At 42.3% G+C, this 16,096-nt stretch overlaps 2 protein-coding genes across 2 annotated transcripts in view; one reads left to right on the forward strand and one right to left on the reverse strand.

Annotated features, from left to right (window-relative positions):
* The window catches only part of TIGIT (T cell immunoreceptor with Ig and ITIM domains), a 111,121-nt gene that overhangs the window by 54,414 nt on the left and 40,611 nt on the right, over nt 1–16,096 (forward strand). The gene's annotated exons all lie outside the window — the stretch shown is intronic.
* On the reverse strand, nt 11,025–14,013 carry ZNF80 (zinc finger protein 80). The gene has a single exon (XM_032479438.1). It carries the CDS (start codon nt 13,776–13,778, stop codon nt 12,843–12,845), a length of 936 nt encoding a protein of 311 aa, XP_032335329.1. The 5' UTR covers nt 13,779–14,013; the 3' UTR covers nt 11,025–12,842.

Raw genomic sequence — 16,096 nt, forward strand, 5'->3', positions numbered from 1 at the left:
AAAATGAGAAATGCACATGCTCTGTGAGCCACTTGTTGGAATGTGTCTTACAGAACCACGCGCTTGGGCACAAAAGCTATCTGGACAAAGATATTTAGTATAGCCTTGGTTGAATAAATGATGGTTTAGCAGACAGTGGATGATTATGCAATTAGTAAAAAAGTTTTGAATAGATGTTATATCAAGTAAAATAAAGCAATAGGTAAAATACTCCTATTGTGCAACATGAAACACAGTCTTCTTATTTAAAAACCATTGTTTCGGTAAGTATATGCCCGCACATATTTGTGTAAACATTAAAGAAAAAAGTCTGGCAGGACCTTTGAGAGCTGAAGTCAGAAGTAAGAAGGAATTTTCAGTTTTTACTTTATTCCCTTACTCAAAAGGTAGACATGATAGGATTGTGGGTGATTTTAATTTCCTTTTTGTGCCTTTTCTGTGTTTTTCCAAATTTCCTATAACGAACCTGTGTTGCTTTTATGATTGAGCTTCTTTTTTTTTTTTTTTTTTGTGGGGGGGATTGTTCTTTTTTTCTTTTTTTGATGGCTTGGGTGCATTTTATTGGTTTTCTTTCAGAAGAGATTGCTTTTTATATATTTTTTGTTTTATAATTACATAAAATACTTACACACCTCAAAAGTCAAGTTTACAAGACATAATCAAAAAGTCTAACTCCTGTCCCTATTCCCTTTACCCTATTTCCTCCCTCCCTTTTTAAGTAACTTTTCATTTAATGGTTTACTCTGCCATTGTATACAAGTGCACCCTGCTTCTCTGATAAATGATAAAGTATCTGCTTTTCTCCACATTGCTTTTTTTCACTTAACAGTACATCCTAAAGCTACTCCTCATTCCTTGTAACAGCTGCATAGAACTCATCATGTGTTGGTACCATAGTTTATTCTACTAGTCGAGCTTCAGATTTTGAAGCTTGTACATCATGAAGCTACACCTTGAAGATGTAGAGGCTAAGCATATGGGTCTGGAGTCAGATCACCTGGGTTCACATCCCAGCTCTGCTGCTCTGTCGTGGATGCTGACCGTAGTGGGTGAGTTCACCTCTCTGGGACACAGTTTCCTCATTTGTAACATGGAGATAATAAGTGTGAACGCCATGAGATTGTTGGGAGGATTCAGTGAGACCCTTTGTGTAAGGGGTGTGGTCAGAATTTGGGAAGTGCTGGCCATTACTGTTGAGTGCAGACCTCTCTACAGGAGAGATGAAGCTCGGAGACGCAGACAAGTACGTTGATGTTGAGCAAAGGGCTATGCTTTGCTGTCTTCATCTGCTATTGGAGGGACATGACCCAACTGGAGGCTGAAACTCGCCGATGAGCAAATGAAAGGTGGCAGGACTTTGATCAAGGTGCTTTTCTTCTCTCAATAAAGCCACAGGGAAAAGGTCCAGATTACCATTTTGTTTGGGTTTTTCCCCACCTTTCTTGTGGTCCAGCAAGGTTTTCCTTCCTCCTGTAAGCTTCACTCCAGTCTGATTTTCTGCAAATAAAGTCTGAATGTTTTCAAAGAGGACCTGCCCTTTCCTACTCCACTGGGAGGCAGGGACAAGGGGAGTCCACCTTTCCCCAGGATCTGCAGTCCCTTTAGCAAATCTGGCCGCGGCTAGACCTGTCGCCGAGTCTCTCTTCAACTTTCTTCATTCTGATGCTTGAATAAATGATCAGGCTTTAGGAGCAGGTTCTGCCCACGGTGGAAATTGGTTTCTTAGAATTTACTGTTGGGCTCTAAAGCTGTGGACATTGAAAACAACTCATGGCCCTATTTAAGATTTCTTTCAGGTAAGTCATAAGCCAGACACGTCTACATTTTGACTGGTCAGTATAACAGGGAAGCCTCCAAGTCACTGAAAATGGTCACTTGGATGCCATCTAAGGACAACTACATCCTGAAAAGTAACCCAACACGTGAAGCTCCAGGTCTGAGGGTGGCCCTCCCTCTTGTTGGGTTAGACTGTGGCCATGCCAGTCTGCCTCTTGAGAGCCCTCACAGCTCTGAGAATACAGGGCAGGCACAGATGGCCAAGTGCCTCACGGTGTGGCCCCAGTCATGACAGCCAGCCTCTCCTCCCGCCAACTTCGCTTCCCTGTGCTCTGCCCCTGGCCCCTAAGCTATCACGAGAGACTCGCGCTTCTCTGACATCTGAGTCGTGTTTCCCTCTCCAAGCCCGCTCGCGCACGCCCACCCAGAGCGTTTTGTGTTGCTTCTCTGATTGGCTAATTCCAGTGCATTCTGAATGACCCAACTGAACTGTAATATGCTCTGTAATGTCTTTCTAGAGCCTTCTACACAGAATTGATTGTCTCCACTTTGGTGTTGCCTAACACTTTGTTCATATGTATCTCTTATTTTCTTTTAAAATTTATTAATATTTTATTTACTAATTTATTATATGATTTTATTATCTATATCGTGGTGGGTTGTATAGTTAATCAGCACTCCTCAAACCTCAGTGGGCAAAAGATTTAAAAGCAGCAGCTACAAGAACAATCTATTGAACACCTATGGTGTGCAGGCTTAGGACTGGAAAAATCGTGGACTACCCAGCGTGTACCTTATGATATTGTGTCCCCTTTCCCAGACTGGGACCTCTGATCAGGTAGCTCTGCCGCGGAGCCTGGGAGTCTGCGTGTATTAATTAATTATAACCCCACTTGCTTCTGATTCAAGTGGTCAGCGAGACACACTTTGGGGAACAGTGTAGTAAAGTTACAGCTTATATGAATGTATTGAATATCATTTATAATATAGCTTTGAATCCAAGAGTTCTGAGTCTGGCATGTGAGGACCAGTCAATAGCTAGTGAGTGAAGCTAACCAACCGTCTAGGACCCTCATCTCACTGATGGCTTGCGGTTCTCTTCCAGTCTTTGAATAAATGGCATAGCAGTCCCTATGCAGTTGATAAACAAGTACATGGGGGAACTCGATTCTGCAGTACATGGGAAAATGTGTTAGGCGCTCTAATTGCAGGATAAAGAAAGTACTATTGGGCAACAGAAGAGGGAGAAATTAATTTTGACTGGAATAATTAATTTATAGCTAGCAGTTGAATCAGATGCCAAAAGCAAACAAACACACACAGGTGTTCAGGATTGTTTTTCTGACACCATTTGCTAGTCATTTGTGTGCTGCCTTCCATGAGCAGGGTGCAACTGGAGATCTGTGAATGCCAATCTTTGAGACAAGGAGCTGCCAAGGAAGACTCTGATATGGTCAAAGAATTTTATTTTGTATTTCAGAAAGCTCATTACAATTATACCTGAATAGACAATATTGTGATATATTCAATTCCAAGCCCAAGAAAATCACAGTTTGGGGAAAAGGCTTTGCAGAGGTTTCACAATGACTTACTTTCAGAGAATCTTGACATTCCCCATAAGAAGAATGAAGTCATGCAAATTGTATGTAATCAATCAGTTCTAGAATAGTCTATTTGACCAAGCAGTGGACTTTTGGCAAGTCTCTCTCTTCCTGTAGCGGTGCTTTGGTGACTGGCTGAGGATTTAGTCACAGGAGCTAGAGAAAGACCCTGGGATTTAGCAAGAAATAACCACATTTAAACCAGATGTATTCATTGAATGTATGTATTCATTAACAAATTCTAGAACTATCTGTTGCACACCTACTATATGTCAAGCATAGCTGTTAAGCACCAGGAGTCGTTACTCCACAAAACAGGCCCTGACCTCACGCTCTCGTGTACAGCCTGGGAATCTGCATATATTTAACTATAACCCCACTTGTTTCTGATCCAAAGTGCTCTTTGGGCACAGTCTACTGGAAGTTACAGCAAAACAAACAGGTAAGTATAAGACAGTGTGACGACTCTATGTTGGAGTGTGTACAGAGTGCTCTAAGAGGAGTATCTATTCACATTTGAAGCGACTGGTAAAAGTAGTTAAGACTTTGTTTCGTGGCCGCAAAAGTAGGGGCAATGAGGAATTCTTTGGGAGCGTCTGTATGCAGACTCACAGGACAGTCAGGAGAGGGAGTGCAAAGTCAGTTATCAGGGGTAGCAAAAAGGCGATTGGAGGTAGCAGTGTAAGGACTGCCTGTGGGCGATCCTTCCTGACAATGATCCTTTAGCCTGGTGTCTCTAAAGGCGGGACGCAGGTTTGCTGTGTGATAGGCTGTGTCAAGGGTACTGCCCAGAGACTAATGCTCACGGATGTGAAATGGCGTGGCCCTGGAACAAGGCCTCCAGGTAGGCTGAACAGGTCTCTGCCTAGTGCCCCGGGGGCTTACAGTTCACTCTTTGAGCTCTGTATTGGTGGATTCAGCTTCATAGAACAGAAACGTTCTAGTTGAATTCACGATTTAAGCAGAAATATTTCTAGATCTTAACATTAGTAGATATTTAGTGACTACAAAATTACTTGTGGGCTGGAAGACCTGGCTTCAGGATGAGCTTCCAGAAATCTTTCCAGCCCCAGAGACATCTACTTCTCAGCTCTAATCAGAGCAGTTGCGTTTCTGCTGCAGGAGGTTGCTGAATTACGAAGCTGCTGACTCCAGAACACGCTGCCTCTGCCTCAGTCCACTGCCAGCAAATTGTTGGCTGCTCTCTCTCCCTCCTTTCAGCTTTATCCAGGGAAAATTGAGTCTTTCTGGAAACCTAGCTGCAAGGAAATCTGGGAAATGTAGTTTTTGGCTTTCTGGACTCTTCAGCATAGGAAGGCACACTAGGAGGAGGTTAGAATAAATTTGGAGCAAGCTAATTACAGTATCCACTACAGGTGCATATCCCCCCTAGGTCTAATCAGGTGCTATGGGGAGATAGAAAGCCCAAAGAACATACCCAACTCCCACTGCTTTAATTAATAGGATGAGGGACCTGGGGATATAATAGGATGAGGATCCTTTGGCCCTGAAGGGTCGGGGACTTGAGCGAACCTGAGTACTTTTTCAAAGGTTGTGGGAGCTGGAGTTGACAAGGTGTGATGGGAAGGGCCAGGCACAGGCAACAGAGTATTAAGAGTGCGATGGGAGATGTGAAAGGAGTAATGAGGGTACAGAATTCAGAGATGTAGCAGAGCCTCAGTGGAAGAGAAAGCTATTGAGATTTCAAGAGCAGGAAGTCAGGAATGGCCACCTGGCTATTCTGATTAATTCTGCTAGAAGCCATGATATTGACCCATTGCTGAACTAATCAGGAGGGCATACATATACCACCCAACTTCCTGGTCACTCGCTGGTTGATTTTAGCCTCAAGATTTCCTGAGAGACAGATCACTCAATTTGATTACCTTACTGGGCAGCTTTCCTTCTGAAATAGGCTTTGCCCTTGTCTCCCCTGATGGGGATTGGGTCATGAGCCCCATCTGCAGCCCAGTTTGACCCAGATTCTGAGCTAATCGTGACAGAGGCAGGAGGTGAAAGAACCCCAGCCTCATCATTCAGGAATATTCAGAATGAAAACTAGATGCCAACAGACCTGGGGTGTGGACCATCATAGATGCATTCCTTTATTCACACACTTAACCCCGTTTGTTGAGTCCCTGTCAGGCAGCAGGCTCAGGCAGGCTCTGCACGGAGATGCACTGGCCAGGAGTCAGGCTCCCCAGGTGGACAAGTGATGAAAGAGCAGATCAGCAGAGAGAACAGAATGTGCACAAGCCCTGTGGCTGAAGTGGGAGTAACAAGAGGTGGCATGAGGGATGGGTAGGGCCTGATTGGACCCATTAGGGAATTTTGTCTTCTCCTAGGGGGAAAGGAAGCCATTGAGAAGGGTTATAAAGGGGAGGCTGGGCACGATCAGATCATATTTGTTATTAGTTTCATGTTTTCTTTCTTTCTTAAAGGACTGATAGAATGGGGAGGGGCAAAAGTGGATGCTGGGAGACCAGGTAGGAAGCTTTTGCAGTGGTGGTAAAGTGAAGAAATGAAAATAAATCAGAGGGTGCTGATGATCAAGAAGAGGCAGGGATAGGACAGAGATATTTAGAGGAGGAAGATGAAAATATGAGAAAGAACGGTTGTGTTCTTTCTCTCTCCTCTAGTTATGTCAAACTATTTTCACTTTTGACTTGGTTTACTTTTTTCATATTTATCTTTTCAACTTATATCCTTGTATAAGAAAATCAAAGGGAATAGATTTATTTGAGACAAGTTACATCACAATGTGGATATGCTTATATAGGACCTGTGCCCAAGACTTTGAAGTGGTATAAAAATCTATATTATATACAGTGCCATCATTAAGAGCGTGGATTTTGCAGACAGAATATTAGCTGTGTGACCCCTAAAGAGCTATTTCATCTTTCTAAGCTTCAGATTCACTGTCTAAAAAATGGGGATAAAAATAACTTGGTGGGTTGCTCTGAGAATTAAATGAGATAATCCATATAAGGCCATTAGCAGAGAGCCTGGCATAATGAAACTGCTCAGTGAATGTTAACTAGCATTATTATTCATAGCTTTTAGCTGACCATCTCCTAGGCAGTTGATTGATGCTCTTATAGGCCTTCAGAGCCAGCACTGAGCACTGTACAAACAGTTCTTGCATGACAGACTTGTGCACAGATTGCAAGGACTCTGAAAAGGTGGTTCAACATATTGAATTGAATTCTGCCTGTTTTCTCCCAAGTCAGGTTCTGCCTCCGAGACTGTGCAGAACTTGTTGGAGACACACTGCCTGGTGGGGAGGCTGGGGAGGGGAGGGGGCAAGGGGATTGATGAGGGGAAGACTATGATGAGGAACACAGGATTTCTGCTCCTCTTGGCTAATTTTGGCAGTGGTTTTACTGTGGTGCATTTTTTAAAAATAGGGCTCTGATTTGTTTTCTATTCCTCATTCATTTAGTGAACAATTACAATGTGCTAAGCATTGTTACAGGTACTGGAGAAACAGCCATGAACAAAGTCCCAGCTTCCGTGGAGTTTAAATTTTGGTGGGGTTATCATGCTTGTTAGTAAATTTTATTCTCCTAGAAGTCTTAGCTGGCCCAAAATTCGTCCTCCGTGATAGCAATGAAAGGAACCCATGGAACACATTGCCTGTTCTAATCCATACTGAAAAGAAAGTTCTGTTGTGTGGAGTTTGGCGCTTACTCCTTTTGGGGAATTCAGTTTGTATTTTGTAAGGGGGGCACCAACAGAGAAGTTAATAACCTCAATGGACATTCTTCCTATTAATCCTCAAAATACTCATATGCATAATATATTATCGTCATAGATGAAGAAACCGAGGCTAAGAGGGTAAGTGATTTTCCTAGTGGAGGTGGGACTCAAGATTTAGACTTCACATCTCCTGCTTTATTTCTTTCTTTTATAAATTGAGAGTTCTTTGCTCAACTGCAAACAAATAAATTCAATGGCATTAGCCCACTTGACAGTTGACTTGATGTTGGTGGTTGGAATTTCTGGTTAATAGCGTTTACACTTTCAGATGGACCAGTCTTCATGGAATGTGACACAGCTTAGTGGTTCCCAAATGCTAGTCCATGGACCAGTGATGGCGTATGACAAAGTTGTCACCAATCTCAGCCAAATGCAAAATAAATTTAAGTTAAAGGCTGTTTCTCTCATAATCTGTCTGCCCGAATTTCCACTGTGGAATGATCATGTCAGTAGGAGGTTGTTAGGTTTTTGTTTGTTTGTTTGTTTGTTTGTTTTAAATGTTACTTTACAAAATAAAAAGTTGGCAAGCCTATGTCTGTCAATTCTTTTTTTGTTAAAGTTTACCGTTTGGTAAAAGGCTGGGGAAACCTGATATAGCTAAACTAACTAAATGAAAAATAGAAGTTCTGTTTCTGGCAATATGGAATACTAGATATTAAAAAAAATCCTTCTGGTGCAGAGCACCTAAAAAAGAATGTAAAATTGGAAAAATTATATATTTTAAAAAATGCATAGTTGTATTGGCAAGAAAGGAAAATTCCTAGAGGCCAAAAATGACAAGAAAGCAGAAATCAGAGAAAACTACATTTGGGAGAGAGGAAACAAATCTCCAGGTGTTAGCAAGGTGGAAAATAGGACCAAAGACTCTTGCCTAAAGCTAGTGTTACCAAAAGATGACATCCTTAGTGAAAACAGGAGATAGAAAAAAAAAAAATAGCGCCTCTCAAAGGAAGCCCAGTAAATACAACTGCCTGTCTCACCCTTAGGATACAAGGAAGGGTAAATTTCTCCTGAGAAATTCATAACCGTGAGTTAGTCATTGGATTTAAGGCTAGAATTCCCACCACTAATAGGAGCTGAGAAATCCCAAGGTGAGAATTCAAAATAATCTGAGTTGCTTAGTGCTTCCAAGTGCCTGATTGGAGCAAACGTGAATTTTCTCCGAAAGCACGTACTTTGATTTCAGGCCTCAAAAAATTCCTGCAGTTATAGTTCCAATTAACATTGGCTCAAAATTAAAAATCACAAAATAAATGAGGAAATAAGATGTCACAGGAAGACATCAAGAGAAACATCAAGAAGTAGAATCAGAACTTTAAAAACTTCAGATATTAGAAAAATCAGATACAATATATAAGATAGAAGTTTTGAAAAGATAAGAAATTACCAACAATATTTATTTAAAAAGAATCAATTAGAACTTGTATAAATGAAAAATATAAAGACTGGCATTTGAAAGTTTCAGTTGCACAGGTGAAAAGAGAGTTAATGAATGCGAAGATAGATATTTTCAGATTACTCTGAAAGCTCACAGGAACAAAGAGATTGCAAATATGGGTGGTAAATTAAAGAGAAAGGGAAGATAAAGTGAGAAGGTACAATATACACCTAGTTGAAATTACAGAAAGCAGTAATAGAGATAATGGCGGAGATGCATATCCCAAGTGATAGTGAATGAAAAATTTCCAGAATTGATAAATACAGGAATCCTCAGATTCAGAAATTCTTATGAGAACCAAGCATGATAAATTAGAAAACCACACCTAGATATTTTAATCATATTAAAATGATGGAGTATCAAAGATAAACAGGTCTTTAAAGAAGCTATAGAGAAAAGAAAAATAACCTATAAAGGAATGATAAGCTGACAGCTGATTTCTCAACAGCATCAATGGACATGAGAGGTACACATTCACAATCCTTCACTGAAAAGTAGTTAACAAGCCAAAAGTCCCCTCTAAAGAGTTACATCTCAAAAGCTCTACATTGCATTAGCTTTAAGAAAACACCCTTTCCCCTGGAAGCTGAATGAACTGCTCCAAACTTGGAATTTAAATATGAGCATTTCTCCTTTATTTTTCCAATTAGCCACTTGTTCACACGTCCCACGTGCCTCATTATTATGAAGCTCAGCATTCTTCTGACAGTTCTTATGCCCCCTGGATTAAACTGACAAAGAACATTGAGTACTTACTTCCAAGTGGGTTAGTCCTCTTCTAATGCCAAATGTAGCGACAAACGAAATGCAGTTTATACCACCCAGTGCAGTTACTTTTTCATTGCCATACGTATTGCTGTTGAATTTTGCCTTGAAAAATTCCATGGATATTTGTCCCACACAAGGACAAACTTGGAATTTAAATATGGACATTTCCTCTCATTTTTCTAGTTAGCCCCTTGACTGCTCACATGTCTCAAAGGCATTATCATGAAGCTCAACCTCTCCTCCTGAGAACCCTGCTGCCCTTTAAATTGACTTGTCTAAGAACAGTGGGCACTTACTCCTAAGTCTGCTTAGTCTGCACCTGTGTGACCAGAGGAGGCTGTTCAGTGACTCTCACAGAAAGGAGACCTCTAGATGGTATTTTCCCCTCTGCTATAGGTCTCTCTCCAATATTCCTATATTGGGCCCTTATATGTGATCGTATTTGGAGATGAGGTCTTTGGGATGCGATTAGGTCAGAGAATGGAGCCCTCATGAATGGGATAATTACCCTCATAAGGGAGACCCTAGAGAGCTCCCTTGTCCCTTCCACCACGTGAGGACACAGTGAGGAGACGGTCATCTAATGAACCGGGAAATGGTCTCTCACCAGACACCGACTCTGCCAGCACCTTGATCTGAACTTCCCAATCTCCAGAACTGTGAAAATAAACTTCTCCTGTTTATAAGCTACTCAGCTGATAGTACCTCATTACAGCAGCCCAAACTAAGACACTCTCCTAAGCTAGTAAGGTTTTCTTTACTTCCCCTTCACAGTTCACGTTCAGGAACGGACCCCAAATGGGCAGAATTTACTTATATCATGGCATAGCTGCCAATTGATTTTGCTAGAGAACAAAACTCACAAAATCAGTCTCTTGCGGGGCAGCTCCTTTGGGCAAACTACTTCAGCTGAAATACCTGAACAGAATTTTACCTGTGGCTTATAGGTTTGTTTGTGGGAAAAGGCCACTCCTTGTTTATTTCTAAACAGGGAAACTATTTCTGATGGTATATAATCCCCAATGAAATAATGTTAACAAGTAGTCACACACACTGTGAGGGAGAGCACAGGCAAATCATAAGGTAGAACCAGCGGGTATCAAACTTGTTTTCCTTACTGGAAACTACGTGTGATTGCTTGGCTTGAATATTGTATTGGAAAAAAGCAGCTACGCTTCTCTTCATTCAGAACATGAACATATGTCACAGAGTCTGAAAGGAAATCCAGCATCACCAAACCCCATTCACACGGCAGCAAACATTTAGAAATCAGCTGAGGCCAGCAGACGTGTGTGTGTATGTGTGTGTATGTGTGTGTGTACACACAACATATTGACATTAACACCAAAGTACTTTCCTTGTGATCAACTCCTAGGAGATAAAAACCTGACACCTAAAATCTAACCACTTGCTAAAGGGCATTTATAAATTACTAGGGTTTTAAAGGAAATGTTCATTGAAGAGTGGCAATGCTGAATACTCAGTTTTCATGTGTATTATTCTATGTATGTGTTGACTGATTTTTAAACTACCTTATCATTTATTAAGTGTGGCCAAGTAGCTCTGAATTCTTATCTTCAGCTGCTTTTATTTTTTAAGGCATAGTAACACCAGGACTTTAAAAATCCTGTAATAAAATTCATGTTTTATAAGAAATAAGAGGAGTCACTTTTACCTCAAGGTGCCATTTTTATTAAAATATTCAAAACATTTATTGCAAAAAGAATACACGCTCTTTGTTTTTTAAAACTGCAAACAATATAGTATATATAAAGTATACTATATATAGTAAAAACTGAAAGTTCCCTACAACCCTGATCCATCTCATTCCTCACGGATAGTCACTGTTAACAGTGTCAAGGCCATCTTTCCAGATCTAGACTTATTTCCTGCAACTTGCTCTTTTACCTAACACTGGACCTGGGAGATGTTTTAACAGTGCAATATACAGAGATACCTTACTGTTCCACAGTATTTCATAGAACAGATGTACCGTAACTTCCCTACTGATGGACATTTAGATTGTTTTCAACATAAAACATTTTCAAGATATTCAAAAGAAAACAATATAAAACCTTTGTTTCATATATAAAAACAAAATCACAGTGATATTTTTTTGTCCACATATCTGTACATTTGTGAGAACAGTTCTCTAGGCTCAATTTCTAGAAATTGAATTAAATGTCAAAGGGTCTGCATTTTTACATTTTAATACACTGTATGCATTTTTTTAATTTAAAAATTGTTCCTAAGTTTTTCATTAGCTAAAAGTTAGCTGTCTTTTATCTGGTTTGCTGTACCTCTAGTTTAACCTCTAGAAAACTGCTGACACGGTTTAGAGAAGCTCTTCTACCTAGGCATGACTAAGGAGGCTGGGAGATCACGGAGGAGAGAATTAAGGCTCACGTGGGGAAGCTGCACAGCTACACAAGCATGAATCAAAACACGTCCCTGAATCAAAACAAACAAGTGTATTGAAGTCCAGAAAAAAATGAAAGTGCTGGGTGTTCAGGGTCACCTGAAGAAAGAGATTAAAAAAAAAAAAAAGAAAAAAAAAACCCCGAAAGCCTTAAATAGTCTTAAATGATGCAGTAAAATGTGCCCATTCATATATGGATCCTTACCTCCTTAAACAGAAAATAATTTTATGTGGCTGTTATTTTTAATATTCTAATTTCTTAGAAGTTTCAAGTATTTAATGTCTTAAGCCTGCCTGTTTCTCACAAAGACTTATGGTCCTCAAGATCAGAGACAATGTTTTAAAACAAAGAGTGCTTTCAACAAATCTTTATAGAGCATCCTTCAACTGCCCAACTCGCCCCTCATAGACAGATGTGAATATATATATACACATATGAAAACACACACACACACACACACACACACACACACATTCCAGCTCCTGGAACCAAAACTCTCAGTTCCGAGTTGGCAAGGACTGAAGTCCTGGGCAGGGACAGGATACAACAGCAGCTCAAGACTTAGCTACTATATTGCTATATATGAGACAAATAAAGGGTCCAGGCCCTTTTACCTTTCAGATATCCTCAAAATAAAGAACCAAATTCAAATCTTCATAGGCTTGGCTTTCAAAAAGTCTGAAAGAAGCTATGTATACATTTTTCTTTTCTCTTCTACAGCACCCTCCTCCTCGTTCTTTTCCAAATATTCCTGAGATGGTTCAGTGATATAACCTATGGAGAGAGCTGTGGCAGAAGTTCTGTTCTAAATGCACGATAACCAAGAGGCTTCTCTCCTGAATGAATTCTCAGATGCCAAGTAAAGATAGGCCCTGCGGTTTTCCTTAGCAGTTATAATCGAAAGGTCTTTTCCCAGTAGAAGCGCTCTGATGTTGACTGAGGTAGGCCCACCTGCAGAAGGTCTTCCCACGTGTCTTACATTCGGAGAGTTTCTCTCCAGCATGAGATCTCTGATGCTGAGTGAGGACAACAAGGCTTTTGTGTAGTCACTGCATTCAGAGCGCTTCTCTATTGCAGGGCTCAAATGTCAAGGGAAAGAAAAGCTTTCACAAGAGGCTCTTCCACATTACTTGCACTCAAAGGTTTTTTCTCTGCATGGGCCTTAGTATGCCGGACAAACACAGAGCGGTGGGCAAAGGCCTTTCCACAATCCCTGCACTCATAGGGCTTCTCTCCAGTGTGACTCCGTTTGTGTCGAGTGAGGGAATAGCCATAGTAAAAACTTTTACCACAATCTTTACACTTATAGGGCTTTTGTGTGGCATGGGTCTGGCCATGTCGGAAAAAAACAGAGTAGTAGGTGAAGGTCTTTCCACATTCTCTGCACTTGTAGGGCTTCTCCCCAGTGTGAGTCTTCATGTGTCGAGTTAAGGAAGAGTTGTAGTGAAAGGCTTTCCCACATTCTTCACAACCAAAGGGTTTTTCTCCTGTGTGGGTCATAATATGCTGGACGAAAACGGAGTGGTAGTTGAAGGTCTTTCCACATTCACTGCACTTGTAGGGCTTCTGGCCAGTGTGAATCCGCTGGTGGTACATGAGGTGTGACCTCCGGCTGAAGGCCTTCCCACACTCTGCACACTTGTAGGGCTTCTCCCCAGTGTGAATCCTCACGTGCCGGACAAAGTCCACCTTTTCACGAAAGGCTTTCCCACACTCCTGGCAACCATAAGGCTTCACTCCAGTGTGAATCCGCTGATGCCGAACGAGGCGGCAATTCTTGTTAAACAGTTTCCCGCATTCTTTGCATTCGTAGAGGGTCTTCCCTGCATGAACCAAGGTGTCTTTACTTGGTTCCTGTGAATCACATTCACGGAGAGCATCTGCAGAGTCTCGCTTTTGTGAAACCCCTGAGCACAGACTATCTTCTGTGCCCAGCCCACTGGGTTCCCAGCTCATTTCCATAAGGAGGCTCTCCTTGTGGGAGGCTGTAACTGGCTTTAAGTGCCCGTCCTGCATTTCAAACAGCCCTTCCTGATCTCTGGTTTGCCCCAATCTGGAGAGCCTTCTGGCTCCCTGAGTCAGTACTCCCTGTAGCAAGGACAGGTGCTTCAGCAGAAGGCCTCTCTTCCCCGTCTCTTACCGTGCCTCAGCTGTTAGGTCCACTCTAGTTTGGAAACCGCATGGCCCAGTGAGGCAAGAAGTCCGCAGGTCTCTCCAGCGTCCCTTCCCAGAACAGGGTCTCTGGGCCTGGTCCGGCTGCCGCCCTCCACACGTCCAACACTGCTGCCCCGGATGCGGCTGCAACCAGCAAGACAAAGGGCCGCGTGGTACCGGCTTCCGCGTGGCACCGGCTTCCGCGTGGCACCGGCTTCCGCGGGGCACCGGCTTCCGCATGCGCAGAGCGCGCCTCTGACTACAGATACCAAGGAGCCCCGCGCTCAGCCGCCGCCAGGACTACAAATCCCAGAGGCCCCAGTATACTCTTTTACTTTCGGAAATTGAATTGTCAGTTACTCTAGAAGGAAGTTCACAAGTGTGGTTGGAAGTTCAACCCAGTTTGTCAGGGAAAACCTCCAAACATGCAAGCAAACGTGTACGCGAGGAATTTGGTCCTGGAGGGTGTGGGGAGCGACAGGGTCTTATTTACAGCTTTATTTTTTCCGCTGACCCACATCAAGCCGTCTCCAGGGGCTGGGTGTTAAAGTCAGCTCGGCTGGAAATTCAGGATCTCTTTTCCGTCGCTGATGGTTCTGTCATTAGTAAAACCACATTGAGGTTTGGCCTCTCCTCTGAAAGGTCTTTCCAAAGAGAAGCTTTCCCACACCTGTCCCAGGAGATGTGTACCAGAAGGTTCACAGTAGCAGACACCTGGAGGGAGCCCAGAGAAGAGGATGAATAAAGGTCTTCTCCACAGGATGGAACATGATTCAGCAACTCAAGAGGGCTCTAGCCCTGCTGCTGCAGTGGTGGAATCCGAAGCATTACAATTTACGTTGCAGAATCTTCAAACAGTAGGGGCCCATCAGTGCCAAGTCCCTCTGGAACTGGTGAGGAGGGGAGACCATCATGTAGAGGATGGTGACACTGGTTTAGCAGGACCTTGATCCACTGCCCTCCTCTGCCCAAACTCGAGGTGGTTATTAAGGTGAAGAGAGGATCTTGGAACCGGACAAGGAGAGGCTCAGTGGAAAAAAGAGGCTTGATGGTCATTGACATCAGTGAAGTGCTAGAACCTCTGCCATCTTTACTGTTCCTGGCAGCTGTTTGGACTGTTCTTCTCTGAGAATCTGACCAGCTCAAGAAGAGAGACCTAAAGATACTGACATTGCAGGTCTCCCAGTGAAATGATCAGGCAGGTTGACTTTCAGCGAACACTTAAACTTTGTTTCATTTGTCTGTCTCCAGTGCTTGCCAGAACTGACAACGACAATATTGAAGAGGAAGGGTGATAGCAGATGTTCTTTTCCTTTTCCTGATGTAAAAAAAATTCTTCTAATATTTTACAATTGAGAATGTGTATAGTATGGATTTTGTTGGTATCACCTGTTTGATCACCTTCATAAAATATATAAATATTAGAGAAATTAAAGACCTGGGAAAATCCAACAGAGTTTTCTCACCCAAAGGATTTGGTGGAAGTCAGAATACAGGGCAGAGAGCTCAGCTGTGTTTTCCAGACAGTAATACTTTCTCTAGGATGGGAGGCGGTAGTAGATGGCCATGACTTAGGTGGCCATGCATGAACTGGTCTGAATAGGTGCTGGACCATCTTGCCCAGACAGGTGTCCCTGTCAGTCTCAGGATGCTACACATTTGAGACAACATTCTCTCCAACAGTGGTTCTCCAGGTGTGGCCCTTGGTCTCAGTTGTGTCCACTTTCAAGAGTTCAGGAAAGTCTGATCACTAAACACTGGCATCATAGTCACAATGATGTGGACAATTACAAAATAAGTTGGCTTTGCTTCTTAGAAAAGTGCAATTTTCTTCTTTAGTGAATTTGTCTCTTAGTATATAGTTTTAATGATATAGAACAGTTTCCTAAATGATTGGTACTTTCAGTCATTTAAGCCACAGTAGCAAGTAACCTGAATCTCTCAGCAGGTAGTTGGTATAAGTTAGGTCACATGAATACCTATACTATACTCAGAGTCTGCCATCTGAGAATTCTCAGGAGGGCTTTTCATGAGGGCTCATCTGTCAGCCTGGGCTACTGCAGGTGACTTAACCATTGTGAGTGTAGACTGTCACCTGCAATTTTTGGTTCTTGGACACACCTGTGGGTAGAGTGTCCACCACTGTTCGTCTGCCCCCCTTTAAGCATTATAGTCCAAGC

Source organism: Camelus ferus, chromosome 1 (genome assembly GCF_009834535.1).
Source record: "Camelus ferus isolate YT-003-E chromosome 1, BCGSAC_Cfer_1.0, whole genome shotgun sequence".
Lineage (NCBI taxonomy): Eukaryota > Metazoa > Chordata > Mammalia > Artiodactyla > Camelidae > Camelus > Camelus ferus.